Genomic DNA, 18556 nt, shown 5'->3' with positions numbered 1-18556 from the left:
CCACCCTTGCTGTTCAACCTGCCCTTCCACCTTCCCAGATGGCCTCACCTAGGAGGGTATCCTGGGAACCAAAGGAAGAGCCAAGGGCGCCTGGGGGCCTCGGTGTTGGATCGAGCGTCTGACTCCGGGTTTCAGCTGCGGGCATGATCGCAGGGTCCTGGCGTCTGCCTGGGTCGGGCTCCCCGCTCAGAATGGAGTCTGCTTGAGGTTCCGTCCCCTCGCTCTGCCTCCCCTTCTGCTCCTTCCCTAGCTCTGGCTTGCTCTCCCTCTAAGAAACAAAATCTTAAAAGAAAAGAGAGTAACATGCAGCCCGGCCTCTCCTGTTCCCCCCGAGCCCCGGTTGCCTCCAAGACCTATTTGGCCGCCTCGGCTCGGCCCACGGGACGCTTTCATGCTCAGTTCCCTCCCCGGTGAGCTCAGAGTGCTCAGCAGGAGCCCAGCCCAGGAGGGCTCCGGGCCAGCCAGGTTCCATCAGCAGAGGCTATTAGGGTTGGCACACAAGCAGGACTGAGCGGTGGGAAGAAGTGTGGGATGGGTCTGGCCCCGAGGCCACGCCATCTAGGTTGTGCCCGTGCGCCCACGCCCTGTCTGAAGAGCAGATGACCCAGGTGACCATTGGGCCCTTCGGCCCCTTTCTGTGGCGACGTGCATGTCATCAGGCTTCCCGCGGGTGGAGGTTTTTAGGGGGGTGGGGTTCAGAACGCTGTGTGGTTCGGGATCCGGAGGCACGTGCGAGTCCAAGGCAGGGATGAAGAGACAAGTGCGCCTGCCAAGAGCTAAGGCGTTCCCAGGTTAAGGACTCTCTGGAAGGGGGTGAGGACCCACTGGTGAGCGTCAGTTCCCAAGGGAGCAGCCTGGGACAGGCTAGACGGGCCGCGGTCAGGGGCGCGCTAGCCTCAGGGTGACGGGGGCCCCTGTTTGCCGTTGCCATGTGTCCATTCGCTTGTGGGCTCTTCCCCCTGCTCGGGGGGACTCCCTACTCCTGCCCAGTGGAAAAATTAAGGGCAGCGGTGTCTCTCGGTTCTGGGGCTGGTTGCTTTCCCCCCTCTCTCCCGCTGCCTGGTTCCAGAGCCCATCTGGTATGGTCTATGGCCCGTGAAGGCCATGGTGGGAGCCTGGGTGCTCGTTGCCTGTGCCCCTTGAGACAGTCAGTCTTTGAGGAGGCTCGGGGTGCAGTGGGCGCGTTCTCGAGGCACTGCACACCCCCGGAGCCCGAGGTTGTTTCCTCCCAAGTCGGAGCATGACGCGCTCGACGTGTTGAGTTCAGAAGAGAAAGAGGGGGATTGGGAACAAAGGGGAAAAGTCACCAGCTCCTCTGACAGGGGCGGGAAGAGCCACCCATGCATCCTGTCCTCCAGACACCCGCAGGCAGCCTCTGCGCTGCAAACCCGTAGGGCCCGGCGGCGGCCGTCCCCACCCACCTCTGGGTGCTGGAGGACGGTAGGGCCACCTTGTCCCCCTCCTACGAGGTGCGACCTGACCTCTCCTCGTGGGTCAAGGGAAGGTCCTGTCATACAAGGGCCCCGGCACGACAGGGAAGGGCGCCTGCCCGGCCAGGAAAACCCCGCCGCGGTGAGCCCTCGGCCCCCGATGCCAGCTTCTCGGACCCTTCAGGCGCCGCTGCACGGAGGCCTTCCTCAGGAGCGGAGGCGGAAACCCCGAGGGGCCTGACCGAGGGTCTCCTGGGCCCCTGCATCCACCGGGAGTGGTGTCGTGCCAAATTCTTGACCGCGCAAGCAGAAAGCTGAGGCCTAGCCCGCTGCTAAGAAAGAAACATCGCAGAGGCCAAGAGCACTGGGGTTCATCAGAAAGGGGCTCCCTTTCTGACACATTTTATTAACCTGCCTGATTTCCGACAACCAGACGGCCCCTGGCTGCGGTGGTGTGCCTAGGGGGGGCAATCGGGGGGCCAAGCGGTCGGTGGCAGGTACTCGGGGAAACAGCGGCAGTCGGGACAGCAGTGGAAGGGGCTCGGGGGGTGAGGTGTCACGGTCACGGGGGTGACGGGTCCGGCAGCCACACCAGGCCCAGCGGCCACGCCGGGCACCCAGGTGTGGTAGAGCGGCAGCAGCCCAGCCACGGGGAGCTGCACGGTGGGCACGGGGAGGAGCACGGGGGGCCCGGGGGCGAGGCCCAGCACCGGCGCGGAAGGGTGTATCTGCGCGGGAGGCAGCGTGACACAGACCCAGGGGAAGGTCGCGGCCTGGGCCACGTCCGGCGCGAGGGGCATGGGCGCCTGGGCACCCTGGGGCTGGCCGTCCGCGGGCCGGCCTGCTGCGGCGTGGGTGTCGGGCACGGGGGTCCTGGCCGCCGCCGCGCCGAGCATGGCAGGAGGGGCCGACTCGCTCCTGACCCGGGTGGTGGGGCCCTCGCCCTGTGGGCTGCTCTCTGGCTCCGGCGGGTCCCCGGCAGGGGACGGGACTCCCTCGTGTCGCAGGCCGGGCCTCGGTGCCGCCGGGGGGACGCCCAGGGTGTCGGGCTCGGGCTCGCTTTCCATCTGCCTTACTGTGGATTTCACGGCCACTCTCCTCTTCATCCTCAGGAGCAGGTGAGGACAGTCTCTCTTGAAGAAGGGGCTCCTGTAGAACTGTAACTGCGGGGCAAAACGGAAAGAGGACAAGAGAGTCCGTGTCACAACAGAGTTGATCGCAAGCGGCAGCCGGATCGGGGCCGCTCTGCGGTCGGAGGCAGCCGTAGGCCCGAGGCCTCTTGGGGGAAGGCCCCGGTCCGGGCAGGAAGCCGCGTGCTCGCTTTCCCATCGTCCGCCCTCGCTCACTTAGGATACGCACGGCCCCTGGGGCCAAGGCTCCAAGGGGCCTACTGGGTCAGCATCCACGTCCAAAGGAGGGGGGCCTGGAGTCCGAGGGAGGGAGGCTCAGAATTGGCAGACGGGGGCGGGAGCCTGGGCGGCTGTCCGAGCCAAGGTCCGCTGGCCGCAGAAGCGCGCCCTGGCTGGGAGTCCCCGGCTCTGGGCGTCCAGGGGCCCGCTGGGCTTGGGAAGCACGCCCACTCGTTCAGCCCTCCCCAGGCTTCCAAAGGGCATTGGGCAGCACAGCCCCCAGACGCCCAGGCACACCGCTAGTTCTCGAAGGGGGTCTGTCCCCCCGCCTCGGCGATGGCTGAGAGCCGCGGGAGCCCCGCGTGGGCACGCTCACAGCCCCTGGTGACGTGGGGTTCCCCCACCCCCCGAGCAGCAGGGCGGGAGGATCCAGTGTTTGCAGAGGTTTTCGGGCACGGGCCGGGCAGGCGGCGCGCCGTTGGGGCTGCCCGGAGCAACGACTTCCCTCACGTGTGGCCATCCCCGGATGCCCATCGCCTCACAGACACACCCAACCAAAAGACACAAACCTAGAGAAACGGGAAAAGCGGGGGGCTGAGGGGAGGGTCGCAGAAGAAAGAAGGGGAAAAAAAGGAGAAGACCGTTTCTCCCTTGCGAGGAGAGCTCTGAGCGTCTACTCTCTTACCAATTCCCAGTGCCGCCGCCCCCAACTGAGTGTCCGCCCGGGTCGGCAGCGCGCCCATCGCGCGGGTCCTTGAAGAAGGCACCCCCGACACCCTTGGCGCCATCCTGGGCACTTTCCCCACAGTGGGTCTCGGTCGCCGACCCCACCGCCCAGAGGGAGACCCGGGCCCCCGATGCCCAGGAGGCGGCCCCGGGGGCTCCCCCCCGCCGACCCCAGCACCCCAGAGCCTGGCGGCTCGGCCCCCGTTACCTTGCTCAGGACGTGGACAGGGGCCCCTCCGGTGAGAAAGCTGGTAAGGCGGATGGATGTGTGGACGTCCCGGCGCAGTTTGCTGAATCCATACAGGTTGAGCTGGCGGACGAAACTCTTCATACAGTCCGTTTCGAACACTTTGTCCGGACCCTCCCTCTCCAAAACCTCCTTCTGAAACAGCTTCTCGTTGATGCCTATGCAGGTGCCATCCTTGGCCCACCAAATGGACGCAAACTGGGTGCTGTTGACGATGGCCCACAGCTTCTTGGGAAAGGGCAGGCAGAGGAGGCTGCCTTCTCCCACCGACAGGGCGTCCTGGGAGGTGCGTGGCCTTTTGAGCAGAGGCTCTTGGGTCAAGGCCTGGAAAGCGTTTTCCTCCAGCAGCAGCCTGAAGCCGGGGTCCCCAGGGGACACCGGCTGCACCAGGGTGAGGGGAGGCTGTGCTGGAGGAGCGCTGCTCTCCGAGCCCACGGCGGCGGCAGGAGCCCCAGCTTCTGGAGGGGAGGGCGGCGGCCCCAAGCCCCGCGCCGGGCCCAGCGGACCCCGCTTCTCCTTGCTGGCCATACTCTGCTCCGGCTCGTCCCTCCTTCCTGTAGACCTGCGAGTGCGGCGCGGCCGGCCGCACCCCTTGATAACAGGGTGGCCCGGGGACATCACAAAGGGTCTCCGGTTACTTGGGGGGGTGACATCACAAGCCAGCCAGCCAGTGACCTGATAAAGGGCCAGCCACACGAGTGACCTGTCGGCACGCCAACCTTCTGGTCACACCCGGTCCTTCCCTGGGCAAGGGGACCCTCGTCTATGGCTTTAAAGTAACGCACCCAACATCCGGGGCCAACCCCAAACTGTCCTTCCATCCCGCACCTATCTCCCCGGGTGCCGGCTGACCTCCACTGGCCTGCGTCCTTCAAGAGGTCAGAGGTCGTTCTCCGGGCCCGTGGGTCTCGAGAGTCCCTAACGGGACGCACGCTTTCAAGCAGGGAGCAGAGGCTGGGGCGGGCGTCCACGGTCAAGGGTGCGGGCCACGCGGGCCTTTTTTAGCATCATCCCAACAGGGTGCTGAGGTCCTCCTCGGAGACCCTCCTAGTCCACCCACGCTGTGGGTCCCCAGAGGCCACATGGCCGATGGCTGCTTAGGTGAACAGGTTAGCCAGGTGTCCCACCACCACCCTGCAGGTGGAGGAGGAGGAGGAGGAGGAAGAGGAGGAGGGGAGTGGTGGTGGGAGAAGGAGGAGGAGGAGGGGAGGAGGAGGCCTTCTCCTTCCTTGCCTCTCCTCAGCCTGCGCGTGCCCCCCTCTGCACCCTGCCACCACCTCCCAGGCAGACTGTGGGGCAGGCCCGGGGCTGCTGGCTTCACACCGGCTGGCTTCCTTTTCTTTCCTCCACTGACGATGGCAGGGACACCCGTCCTGGTTGGTGGCCAGGGTTTGAACTCCGGGATCCTTCTCTGGGCTCTGGGGCCTGGAGGATCCAGAAGAGGGGGCCATGCAGAGAAGCCTTCTAGCACATTCTGCCCACGTGCAGGCCCACCTCCCCCCAAGCACTCCCTCCCCAACTCGATTGTGGGCGTGGAACTCGGTGAGTTTCCAGAGATTTCCACGCAGCAGAGACACCGCCAGACTGGAGGCTATTTTGTTTAGCAGCAAGTAGGACATAGAGTCTGTGGCCTGGGGCTCCCCGCGGGGCCTCACTCCATCCCCAGCAGGTACAAACCGCGGGCTGAAATGCCACCCGAGCTGAGTGCCCGGGAAAATGCCGAGACAGCCGGGGCCGCTAGACAGAGGTCCCAGGGCAACCGATGTAGGCGGGAGCAGCACCAGCGGCTCTCCTAACCGGGCGCTGCCTCGGGACCACGACAAGGGCCCGTCACGGGTTCAGACTGGCCTGGGGCTCAAGAGTAGTGTCGTGAGGCTCCTGAGCTGTCGCCGTGTCGGCAGGGGTGTCCCAGGCCACTGGTCGGGGCTCCAGGGCGTCCGTCTTTCCCTCCACATGCTCCGTGTTCAGGCTGTCCCTGCACGTGCGTTAGAGATGTTCACCCGCCCCCATGCACCCCGGCCCCCCTTGGCCGCTAGAGGATATTTCCCTGTGGGCTGAGAGCATCCCTGTGGCCTGAACCACATCTAAAGTCAGATGCACACGGTACCATGGAAAAGGAGGAACCAGTTTATTGAACAGCTGCAGGGAGGAAAAATAGTGGATTGCGCTACATTCGTTCCACACCAAGCAGGTAAGGCTTCGCCATCCCGAGCGCTCCCTCTACCGCAGAGACCACAGGCTTGCGGGAGCCCGTGCTAGGTGGTCTCACGCGCGCGTGTGTGCTGGACACCCGTTGAGCCCGGTTCCGCCACGCCAGCTGCTGCACATGTCAAACCCTTCCCTCCCGTCCTGGGTGAGCATGTTGGTGCTCCTTTTCCCCCCCGGAACAAAGGGCTGCTTGTTCTCCCAGAAGACTCTCAGCCTGGAGGGCTGCTTGCTTCTGCCTTGCCTCAGGGCTCGCGCCGCAACCTCGCCACGCTGGGAGCCATTGTTCTTCTCAAGAAAGGTCTGGGACCAGCAGGAAGGGCTTCTGTCAAGGGCAGACACAAGGCCTCAGACCTTAATAATTCCCCCTTCCAGTGGCTGTTCCCCGTCTCAGCCACTCTGTCCCGCATTTCTAGTTTCAGGTCACGCGTGATTGTTGTCTGACAGCCGGTACTCCCCGGACATAGGCATTGGTTTTTGTGGCTGTTCCGGCGGCAGCAGCTACTGTGCGGATCTCACGGGGGAAATGGTGATGTGCCCTGATGGCATCGCGCCCCCGGGCGGGACAGGTGTGCCAGCAACTTCTACTTCCGCATCAGAACACCTTATGTCTCCAATACAAGCTCGTAAAAAAATACTTTAACAGAATATACTGTACAGAACTAGGATTTGACACGGTATATTACAATGCTAAAATATTTGTATAAATACTATACAGGCACGGAGTCACTCCATTAGAAAGGGCTCAGCAATGGGGCCATTAAAAACCGCTGTCGGCGCTGCCTGGGGAGAAAGCGCCCCCCGCAGGAGCTACACAGAAAGGGCGGTGCGGGCGCAAGGGGCCCCGGAGCTTCGGCGACAGTGTCCACTGACTGCACCCCAATGGCAGACGCGAAGCTACGTGGTGAGGCCAGCCTGGTTTAAAGAAACATTTTCAAAGAACACTTTTGATGGGAATTTTAGCACTTTGAAAACCAGTTCCTTCTCTGGCCTCATCAGCCATCCGCAACAGAGCCAAGCCAGCTCCTGAGGCACCTGCCCAGAGGGGATCACTTTCTCCTTCTCACCTGTGGTCCCTCCATCACACCCACAGCCGCTGACAACCCCCCCCCCAGCCCACACTGCACGCGCCCGTCCCCTGCCCTGTGTGCGTCCCGTCATGGTGAGTCACTGGTAGGCATTGAGTGCAAACAAGGCATGAGATGGAAGTCCCTGGAGCCCCTGCTCCAGTTCCAGTTCTGGGTGGGGTAAACGGAGAGGCAGAGGAGGGTAGAAGACAGCGTGCGTCCCAGTCCACTTGCATCCTGTTCGAGGGAGTGTGTCTAATCTGGCATTTCAATATTTAATTTGGGAGGTGGGAGGACATACTTCCCAGGGCTCTGGGTGATGACCACCCTGGTCTTCTTCCGAAACATTGGAGCAATTTTAGGAGGTTCTGGAACTGGGGTTTCTTCCGTTTCCTCATTATCTTCATGATGGAGGTCGTAGGAAATGTTTCCATATTCTCTCAAAAATGGGAAGATTTCAAGCAGAAACTGACAGAAATCCTTGCGAATACCAAACCACCCTGAAAAGGAAGGATGCACTTTTTCAAACACTGGCCTCCACTGACTCTCCTGTCACTTTCCTTTCCTGAGTGTGAAGTTTTGCTCGTACACCGTAACGCTTTCTCCTGCTGCCTTAGCAATGAAGATCAAGCGAAGCCTGATACCCACTGAGGGAAGAAGAAACGCCTGTGGCTCCCTGGCTCTCTGAGTGGGCTTCCCACATGGGCCGCGACCCCAGGGAGCACTGTGACCTTGCCAGAGATCAGGGGAGGGGGGTGCCCTCCTCCGGGGCCCCCGTCAGAGGGCCCGGGAGGCACAGGTCTCCCGGGCCCTCTGACGGGGGCTCCGGTGATGGGATGGCTCCAGTACGTCTCGGATGGATACCTGCAGCAACAAAACCACATCAGCCTCCTGTCGTCTTCCCCACTGGATATGCTCACACAGGACAAAGAATGGCAAGAATGGCAACCAAAAAAGGGGCTTCTGTCAGCATCTGGCAGGCACGCTGGTCCAGGCCAGCAGGCAGCCTGAGCTCACAGGGCCCGGCAAAGGTCCTTCTCTGAGGCCTGCTCCTGCTCTCTCTACCACAGGACCATCAGCTCAGTGCTGGCTCTCCCAGGGCACAACCCCCCCTCCAGCTCCCTGGCTTCCAGAATGGCATGCTCGGGCTACCTGCAAAGGAGCTTACAGTCTAGTGAGGAAGGAAAGATCGCTTCAAAACCGAATATGCCGTCACGCAGGTGAAGAGAAGAGAGAGCAGGCAGGGCACCACCGACAAGCCATAGTGATGTCAACAATGTCCCTGGGGAGAGCCAGCAGGACGCAGACCGTAAGAGCACTCCTGGGGTTTGGTGGGCAATGTGGATTTTTATCTAATCCTTGGATTTTTATCTAATCCTTGGGAGACCCCAGGAAGCAGGTGTCCTGACCCTCACTCTGCAGCAGGGCGGACAGGTCTGGGCAGCTACCTGCCACGGTCAGCCCTACCTCAGATGGCAGAGTACACTACTAGGGAGGTCACAGTGCAGGGCAGGGAGAGCGAGGTTGACAGCTCACCCCTCCCTTGGAAGGTTCCAGGCCTTCCTTGGGCAACATCCTTAACTGGGACCCTCAGGCTCATCCTGTCATAGACTGGGGCCACAGGCACACAGACACACACACACAGACACACACACACACAGGTCAAGGGCTTCTGAAGTGCTGAGTACGTACAGTGGTTTCCTCCCTTCTGTCCAAATGTGGTTGCCATCAGAGTGATCAAGGAAAGCCAGAGAGGGACAAATATCGGGATACAAGAGAACGCGTTGTGGCCGTCCAGTTTGTGAACCAACAGGATCTAAAGAAAGAGAAATAGTTGAGGTTTTGTTGATAAGGCATCTGAGGACGGACACCGTCTGAGGCTAGTCCACCCTTCCCTCGTCGGGTCTCATGAGAGGAAAGGTCAGTTCCACAGGAGACGAGAGAAACCCTCTATTCTGGGGGGAAGCACAAGACAAACTTATCCCACTTCAGGATGAAGCAAAATCTGTGCACTCGGGAAGTTTCCAACACCAGAACTGTTACGGGAAGCTCCTGCTGGGTGGGGTTCGTTCTAGAGGCAACCATGACGGCCTCTAAGTCCGCCTCTAAGGGAACTCAATACGAGAACCCAGCAAGTCCCTCCTCCCAGAGGCAAACCCGCCCACACACGCCGCTGCACGCTGCACGGCACGACGGCTACAGGACTCCTTCTCACCCCGCCCCAAACGCAGGCCGCTCTAATTCTCCCCCACCCCCTCCTCCACCCCTCCACCCTCTCCCGTGCTGTGGCTCCCAGGCCCTCGGAAGGCCGTCGCGGGGTAGGGTGGGCTTCAGGGCCTGAAGACCTCTGCTGCCGGAAGCTCACCTCAAAAGTAAGGAGAGGCACGACGATGGTCATCCAGCTCAGTGCCATTGTTATGTGCGTCCTCCGCTGTTCTGCAATCACATCCATGGAGCGCAGGAACAGGACAGACCACACGATGTAATAGAGGACCACCAGGCACAGAAAGGACATGAGAATCCACAGAGGGACACACACGACCTGAGGGAAGGAGGAGAGAACCAAGTCTGAATGTTCTGCGCCCAGCACCTGAAGGCAGGCACAGCCACGCCCTCGGCAGATGCCTGCAGTTAAGACGGTGACCACAGCCCTCAGGACAGCACCAAGGATGGCCTGGGGCCACCACCTGCTCCGAGACACGCTCTGCTGTGGGCCACTCTCAGGATGAAGAGCCTGGCAGCTGTCCTCCTAGGACAGGACCTCACTCAGCCTGCACCTGGCTCTACCCCAAGGGAAACAGGGCGGCCTGCCCCCCACCCCGCGCACTCACCCCACCTTACCCTGACACCCCCTCTCGGCGGCTGTTGGCCACCCCGGCCGAGGCTGCCCTCCACTCACACGCGCATGGACACTCTGAGGGCTCTGCCGCCCGTTCCCAGCCACCGCGCCTGGGCGACTTCCACACCTGCTGCTGTCGCACCAGAAACACCTTGCTTTGCCCCCACACGAGCACACCAGAGAAGCCCTGGGGCCTCCCTGGCTCCCCTGTGTAATCTTTCTCCCTCTTGGGCTGCCCCATGGGTCTGTCCGGCACCCCTCTGTCTCGTTATCTAACAGTAAGCTGACTCTTCTCTTGGTGCACATGTCTATGACCTTTCACACACGCATGTGCAGAGCTGTGTGTCCCCAGGCAGGACACAGGACAGCCGCTTCACCCACAGGACTCCCTTGTGCCGTCCGACACGGCATCATCCCCTCACCCCACCCCCAACGCCTGGCACCCACTGACGCCTCTCACTACGCTGTGTTGTCCCCAGAGGATCGCACAGCGCTGCCTCCCGAGACGGCCTGCTCTGGTCCACAGGGCCTGTGACGTTCCTCCCCCTTGCTGTGCGTGACCACAGGCTGCTTCTCTTTACGGCCCTGCCACCACGTTCCAGAGGGTGGGGGCACCACTGCCTGTGTGTCCAGTACCTGCGGGAGGAAATCTGGGTGCTTTCCTGCTTTTGGCTGTCCCAACTAAAGCTGCCACCAACACTCAGGCGTGGGTTTTCGTGTGGCCGGACAGCATCATTCCTCTAGGGGATACACCCCGGACCGGCACTGCGAAATCCTATGTCCACTCTGTGCTTAACTTCACATGAAATGGCCAAACTATTTCTCCAAGTGCCTCTCCAACTCGGCATCCCCACCAGCGATGTGTGAGTGTCCCCATCCCTTCCCACCCTCCTCTGTGCCCTGCATCCTGTGTAAGCTCTGCTTCTGATGAGCATCTCGAAGGACCTCATCTTGACCTTGATTTGCCTTTCCCTACTGGGTAATGATGTCCTGTCCGTGCGCTTATTTGCCATATGTATATCCTCTTTGTGAATTGTCTTTTCAAGTCTTCTGTCAATTTTAAAATTAGGTTGTTTTTTGAGAGTTCAGATGTTTTGGATACAAGTCCTCGTTTGGACATGTGCTTTGCGAATATTTTCTCTTACTCTGTGGCCTGTCTTTTCATTCTTCTCATTTCAATTCTAAGCTTCTTTTATGGACCTTATTGTTAGTGCCACTTGTAGGGATTCCTCATCTAACTCCAGGTTCCCAAAGATTTTCTCCTATGTTTTCTTCAGCCAGTTCTTTGGTTTTCTATTTTGTTTTGAGACCTATGACTTGAGTTGGTGTGTGCTTGTTAAACCTCCCAAGTAGCCTGGAGTTCCTGATGGTAGGTTTTGCTGTACAGTCTATAGAGGGTCTCTTCCCTGTGCCCCTCATTTAGCAGCGCTCACTTAGCACCCCCACCACCCCCACCACCGATCAGAGTGGCCTCCCTCACTCTCTCCTGCTCCCTGCAAGAAGCATGCCATCAGACTGTTCCATCTGCTGGGGCCTGCCCAGGACTGGGGCTGGAAAAATCTCTCCGCTCACCTACAGAAAACATTCATAATTCCTCACCTTTTTTTTCTGACTGCGCCTTATACTAAAATGCTGGTCTTACTCAGATTAGTTTCCTTCACATGACAACAGAAAATGCTGTACCCAATTACCCCTCTCCAGATATAGCACCCTAAAGATGGAGGGCAGGTACCCAAACATTTTGTATTATGGCTGTTTTATCAAAGACTTTGGGAAGAGGCGATGAGTTCTGCCTTCATTTATTATGGCGGTAACTATGTTCCTTTATTTTCTTCCCCGTCACCAAATGAATATCTTCTCTTTTTGCTATACTTGGTACTTTTTTTTAACGGTAAAACCATGTTCATAACAGAAAATGTCTTATATGTAAAAGTACATATCAAGCAGCAGGGGGGGAACCCAAACCGCAACACGACCCCCTCTGAGAGCCCATGCACCTCCTCTGTGTTGGTTCTCACCTGCCTTCTAGGCATTTGTGGCGGGAGTGCAAGTGCTGCTGGCTTCTCTGGCCACAGCCTGCCGTGTACATCCCTCTAGCCACCACCCCCCTCTATCCATCTACGCAGCCAATTTCAACCAAACGCCCAGGAACTGAAGCCACAGGCTCTGAGCAGGACTTAGACCTCGCCCTCTGCATGAGGGTAGAGTGGCACAACTGTTTTAGAAAGCAAGTTGGGAGTGCAGTCTGTCTTTCAAAATCTCAAGAAGTTCCCACCCTCTGGCCCAGTAATACTGTCTCTGGAGACTTTCCTAAGAATACAATGAAAAAAATCAGGCAAAGATTTTTAGGCACAAAAATATACGTTACATCATGATTTATAATTGCACTAGTATCAACTTCAATATTTGGAAGGGGACGGCTTGGTAAATGCATTGGAAAAATATTGCATCAATTAAACCTTAAAAGTTATGCTTACGAGGACCTTTTGTTTGCCGGGGGGAAGCTGCTCAGGATGTGTCAGGATGAGAGAGCAGCACCCATAGCGATGCACGCATGGCGCGGGCTCAGCCGCCCTCCAGAAGCGGTAACGTCTGGCACAGGGAACCCCGCACACTAGCCGCGCTCCCTCCCCGTGGGTCATGGGGGATTATCAGTCCATTACCCAAGCCTGTCTTTTCCAACTTTTCTACAATGAACACAAATTACTTTTATAATTAAAAAAAGAAAAGTTTATTTAAGGATTGAAAAAGTTACATACAAGCCAGGGCCAGTGGATGATCTTGTCCAGTCTTAAGGCAATGAATATAAACTGCAGGATGTTGACAGAACACAGTATTTCTAACTAAAAATGAAGAGAAGAATCAGTTAAACAAAGTCAAAGTTGTATTCAATACTGCAATTATTTGGCTAACACACTAAGAGGCAATGCAAATTATAATGTGGTAAAAGTCCTATGAAGCTATACTGGGACTTCCTGATTTTCCACACCAGAGGAGCGAAGGGACGCAGCGGCAGCAAGAAGCCTGCCAGCAGGTCTCCCGCCTCATCCCCTCTGCCTCGCGGCCGCCCCGGCCCTCATCCTCTCCCGAACAATAACCTTGTTTCTGGGCGGTAGAGGCGAGGCCAGGCCGGCAGCGTCCTTCCTGCCCCTCCCCACAGCCATCCCTGTTCCGTACCTGCACTTCTTTCTCGTACCCGGGGCTCAGCTCTCCACGCCTTCCTTTCTGGCTCCTCGAGGACCCGAGGACCGTGTCCCATCAAGACATCAATTATGGATTCTTTACTGCATCGTTAACCCCTCCTGTTCCACTGATCCCTCCCAGAAGCACAGAAACAAGTTCAACTCATTCCCATTAAACACAAAAGAACCCCAAGACCAAATAAGCCCATCCCTTGCTGGAGCCGACGGCCCCTCCCGGCCCTAGCACTCTGTTGCCATCAAGCTCCGCGACACAGCGTGGATGCACCAGCCCCTGTGGCCTCCCCTGGCATTCCGAGCTCCCAACACCCCGATCTGGCCTCCAGCCCCGACCACTAGCAACTGCTCTGTCAAGGTCGACAGTAACCTCTACGGCACAGACCACCCTACGGGGCACCCACGCAGCATCTCTTGCCAGGAGCCCCGCCCGGTCTTGCTGCCTCCTGCTGCTCTTGCGGCTCCTCTTCAGTCTCCTCCTCTCCTTGAACCCCGAGGCCCCCCAGAGCCTTCAACTTGGTCTTCTGTCCCCACTAGAGAGACACAGATGCAAACACACAGGCCTTCACTTGGTCGCCCTGCATCCACAGCCCTGGGCTCGGGTGACCTCCTGCGGGCCGCTCCAGCCGTCTCTGTCTCTGACCCAGCCTTCCCGCGGTGGCCCAGACCCAGGTCTCCTAGACGTGCATCCGCCAGAGCCGGTCCCAGACTGAGTCCCTCAGCCTCTCGCACCTTTACACTGTCCCCCTCCCTTCAGAGCCTCCCGCCTTGCTGTCAGGCACCGGGGCAGCCCAGGACCCAAGCCACACGGCCGGGAGCACCCTGTACTCCTTTTCCCACTCCTGCATGCTCTGCCACCACGTCCTGTCCTCTCTACCACCCCAACGACAGCTGCCTCCTCAGGCCTTTCTCCTCACCACCCCACACAACGCCGCCAACGGCCCCCCGACAAGCCTCCCAGCCTCCAATCCGGAAGGCTCCCCGCTCCCAAACTCCCCAGGCCGGCTTCCTTCTGGCGGCTGCACTCGCGGCTCTTCCCTGGGTTGCCGCTGCCTGTGAACTGACAATCACAGGAAGCCGTCTTGTCTGGCCCAGAGCTTCCCTGAAGTGCTCCATTCACAGGGCATTTCTGTGAGGGAGCAATTCTTCCCTAGGGCTCTGGGCTGAAAGAAATCCTTAACAGTTCCACTGGGTCAAGTAATTAGATCGAAACTTAGTATTTATGCCCTAAGTAGCCATCTAAAAAAATAATAACTCCCATAAATCAAAAGAAAAGTATGATTTTTATTTCACTCCTAAATAACCACACCTAATTCCTCCAAGGACGTGTGTGCCTGTTGCGCGCTGCACCATTTCTTGACACCGTCACCCTTGGGACGCCTGGGTGGCTCAGTGGGTTAAGCCTCTGCCTTCAGCTCGGTTCATGATCCCAGGGTCTTCAGATCTAGTCCCTGCTCAGCAGGGAGCCTGCTTCTCCCTCTGCCTCTGCCTGCTTGTGCTTTCTCCCTCTCTCTGACAAATAAATAAATAAATAAAAAGTCTTTGGGGAAAAAAAAAAGACACCACCACCCTCAGGAGCTGTTCTCCAGACAGTTCTCTTGCAGAGCACTACCTCCTCACAGCAACTGGCAACAGCCCAGCTTTTTCTCCATTGTCACCGAAACTAATGGAGGGCGACTGAATAATAAAACTGTAAACCACTTGGAGGTATCCCCACTGCCGGTTGGTATCATAGCTTTTCCCTCAAAAAATGTCCAGTATCCCACGGTGCCCTGGGAGGGCATTATGGCGCCCTGGGGCAGCTCAGCACATGCTCTGATTACTGAGGACCTGGCCCCTACTCGGCCCAGCTCCGCTGTACAGCCCTCCTTTCCCCCAACTCCCACCACTCTCTCCTTTCCCCTTCATGCTCCTAGCAATTTCTTTTTATTGTGGTAAAATACATACAGGGGAAAACTTACAGTCTAAACCATCTTTAGCTGGACAGATCAGCAGCATTAAGTACATTCATACTGGTGTGCGACTGTCACCAACATCCATTTCCAGAAGTCTCTGCATCTTGCAAAACCATGCTCCAGTCACCTGGGGTCACCAGCGTTCACTCAGGGTGACACGGATTTTCTTCTGCTTCTACACCTTTGTATGCTGAGTCCCTCTCCCTGGAAAATACCATCCCCTTCCCCACCTGCAGAGGGCGCCCTGGCAAGCCCCACTCTTCATGTCTCTGCGCAGGCCCATTCCCCAGCCACCCCCTAGCAAACGTGGCGCTCTTCCTCCTGGGACACAAGCACCAAGAGGGAGCTCAACTCCTGACACGACGTTGCTTCCTCTGGGTAGGAACACCGAGCATGACCACATGAACAGCTTACATTTTGTGACTCCACATGAGGAAAAGATGGTTTCATGCCCAATGTAGTCCTAGCGCTTGCATACACTTTAACATCCTAAGAAACGAAGTGCCACATATTCACATGTACCTGAAACTTCCTCCTTGGTCCCTATCCAACTACATTTAGATGGCTCTCTTGGAGCTTTTCGACCTAGGCGACACAGCTCCCACCCCAGGAAGAGGCTAGCAATGGTGCAGCAGTGCCCCTGGGTCTCTCACACACCTGTGGGGAGAACCCCTCCACCAGCATTTAGTCGGCAGAGGTCAGGCAGAAGTGTCCAGCCACGCATGAGACAGTCCCGTTGAACAAAACATTTCCTATCCAAGAGGCCAACAGCACATGTCCCTCCCTCACTGAGACACGCTGAGCCAAACAGTGTGTGGAAAGTGTGATCGCTGTGATCCTGTTTAACATAAGCTTTTTGCAAAGGATTTTTAAAGCTTGGTTTTGCTTCATGGGCACAGGTGCTAGAGAAACCATGCAGAGCAACAGGGGCATAAAGGAGAACAGTGAGGGTGACTGGGTGGAAATGGTGCCTTTGACCCGCACAGAGATACAGATTCAGGTGACGCTGGAGAAGGGGTCTGGAGCTGACACTGAAATCTGCGTTCGACCGCGTGCGGGAGATGACAGCATGGAAGTGGCGGCTGAGACAGGAAGTAAGCGACATCATCCGCAGTGTGGCTCACAGATGTGCACAGCGAGGACAGAAAACCCAAGCCTAGAATCCTCAGCAGCAACAACGGAGCCAAAGCAGAGGGTGCCAGTCTAGTCAAAGGCCCAGCAGTGTCAGAAGCCACAGCATGGCTGGTGGCCGGAGAAAACGGACTGAGAGGGCCTGCTGGGTCTGGCCAGTGTCCGGCGGGTGGGAGGCTGATCAGGGAGCCCGAGGTCAGATGGGCTCTACTGGACGAAGCCTTTCTTAAACGACGAGAAAGGCACAAGAGCCAAACAGAGGACTGAGAAGCTTTTGCTGCTGTCATTTTACTTTCTCTTTCAGATGGGAGAGCCCAAGTTACCAGATGAGCACAGGAGCAAATGCACCGAGGAACAGGAAGGGGCGAGGGTCTGCCTGCAGCGGGAGGAGCACCGGGCAGAGGCTGGACAGGTACCAAGTCGCCCAGGGGGCAAGGAGGGTCCCTGTGCTTCCCCACCTCGCTCTCCTGAGCGTCACCCAGGGAATCTTCCAGACAACTTTTTTCTTAACTGTACTCCTTTATGATAGCGTTCCTCCCACTGGCAAGCAGCCAGAGGAGCCTTGCAGACAAGTGGCCGGGCTATGGAAGGCTGGGGGAAGGGCAGGGAGGGGAGAGTGGGCCCTCAGATGGCAGCAGAGCAGCCACACTACCCCCATGCCCGTGCCCTCTTCTCGGTGAAGACCAAGCGTCCTGGCACTCAGGGTCCTGTTCCCATGGGTTCCCATGGAGCCTTGCTCTCTCACCCGCCCTCTTTCCGGGAGCCTTCCAGCCCCACAGCCATTCTCCTTCCTCCGCTTGTTACTCACCCAGCTGAGAACAGAGCCTCCCTAGCATCCAGGTCTCCCCTCATCCCATCTGTAGAGGGCTTTGGGCCCTCAGCTTCCATGCGGGTCGGTGGGCAGGCTCTGGAGTCAGGTTGACGGACGCGGGGTCCTGGCCCCGGCCCTGCCCCTGAACGAATGGCCAGGACCAGATCCCTTCCCCGTCACAAAACAGGGGTGGCCGCTGCACCTGCTTTGCGGGGTGGTGGTGCCCCTCTACGAAGGCCCTGCTGCGCGGGAAGGGACCAGCCAGGTGCCTGGCACACAGTGAGGGCTCGGCCAATGTGACCTGCACTCATTTCCGATCCTAGTATTAGGGCTGCTCGCACTGCTTCTGTATTCAGTCGTGTCTGCCCTGTGTCGGGCTTGAAGCCAATAAGAGAGCAGACAAAGCACCAGACCCGGGCTCTGCGGGGCCCACTGGCTGGGCCCACACAGGACCGCTTCCCGGATCAGGCACGAGTCTAGGTACTGCAGTGGAAGGACTGCCTTCCAGTAAAGATCACCCTCGGTACTGGGTGGTTTCATCAAATGAGTTAGAGGGCCTGAGGTTTCCTGGAGACTCTGTCTCAGGACGGCAGCACCAACTCAGGCCACGTCTCCTGCCGGCTGGTCCGCCCCATGAATTTCAGACCTGTCAGCCCCACAAGTGTGTGAGCCAAGCTCCATAGAAGTAATCAGTCATGCTCTCCCTCCCCCTCTTTCTCTTCTTTTCTCCCTCCCTTCTCCCATTCCCCACCTCTCCCATTGGCTCCGTTTCTCAGGAGAAGCCTGACCCACACAGGTGGCTAGGGGAAACCACGGAGCTGGATGGAGCCTGAGGGCTTGGGTGAAAAGCCTGTGTTCTAAGTCAAAAGAGAGAACCATGATTATTCCCATCAGCTTCTGTTTCCTTACACACCATAATCTAGAGTTAATGACTTATCTCTTCCTAATGAAGGACAAGAAATCTACATTACAATAACAGACCAAAAGATTTGACTTTTTAAAACCTTCTTAAATGCATGAAATCTCACCTCCAGTGACCGGTCATGTCGAAAGCCCCAGACACAAGCTGCAACGGACACCGGGGAGACGAAGAACAGAGGCATGAAGACCAGAAGCCAGAAATGGCTTCCTCGCTCGATCCTGTCACAGACCAGAACTTCGAACATCAACAGGAGCAAGTGGATGCCCACGGCAATTAACATGGCTTTAAACTCCACACATGTTTCTCCTTCTGCTCTGAAAAAGGACATCAGAAGAAGAAAAACACTCAGTTCGGAATCTCCAAAACAGGCAGGTCGTCCAGGGCAAAGACCAACTTATGTTGATGCTATAAGCGATATTTATCAATTTGACAAAAAGCAAAGGAAGTTAGGTAGAAAGCAAACTTAAACTTAATCTTTAGGTAGGCAATCTTTCAAATGCCCCAAATTATTACATGACGGTAAAGGAACATCACAGCCAAACCAAAGTTTTAACTGGATAACGACATTCTCAGAAGTAACAGCCGGAGTTATTCCTTCCCTGACAGTAAACATAAATGCTTTTTTTTTAAAGATTTTATTTATTTATTTGACAGGCAGAGATTACAGTAGGCAGAAA

At 57.7% G+C, this 18556-nt stretch overlaps 2 protein-coding genes across 3 annotated transcripts in view; both read right to left on the bottom strand.

The window, feature by feature from the left end:
* Positions 1 to 1888: 1888 nt before the first annotated feature.
* Positions 1889 to 4280, bottom strand: LOC111139124 (heat shock transcription factor family, X-linked 1). The gene is made up of 2 exons (XM_022491279.1): positions 3714 to 4280; positions 1889 to 2593 (listed from the first exon to the last, which is right to left on the bottom strand). Exons 1-2 carry the CDS (start codon positions 4278 to 4280, stop codon positions 1889 to 1891), a joined length of 1272 nt encoding a protein of 423 aa, XP_022346987.1.
* Positions 4281 to 5890: 1610 nt separating this feature from the next.
* Positions 5891 to 18556, bottom strand: part of LOC111139202 (transmembrane protein 185A) — a 32581-nt gene continuing 19915 nt past the window's right edge. Inside the window, exons 3-7 of one of the 2 annotated variants that reach the window (XM_022491398.1) lie at positions 17986 to 18193; positions 12623 to 12706; positions 9390 to 9566; positions 8717 to 8840; positions 7276 to 7524 (exon numbers count right to left, since the gene is read on the bottom strand). In XM_022491398.1, the coding sequence (XP_022347106.1) occupies positions 7280 to 7524; positions 8717 to 8840; positions 9390 to 9566; positions 12623 to 12706; positions 17986 to 18193 (838 nt within the window). In that variant the 3' untranslated portion in view covers positions 7276 to 7279. Of the gene's footprint in view, positions 7525 to 8716; positions 8841 to 9389; positions 9567 to 12622; positions 12707 to 17985; positions 18194 to 18556 lie in introns of both variants that reach the window. The other variant, XM_022491399.1, reaches the window with a different exon arrangement.

The sequence above is a fragment of the Enhydra lutris genome, unplaced genomic scaffold, assembly GCF_002288905.1.
Source record: "Enhydra lutris kenyoni isolate GAN:26980312 unplaced genomic scaffold, ASM228890v2 scaffoldscaffold96, whole genome shotgun sequence".
NCBI lineage: Eukaryota > Metazoa > Chordata > Mammalia > Carnivora > Mustelidae > Enhydra > Enhydra lutris.
Note: the sequence above shows the minus strand (reverse complement) of the source record. Positions and strands in the feature narration are given on the sequence as shown.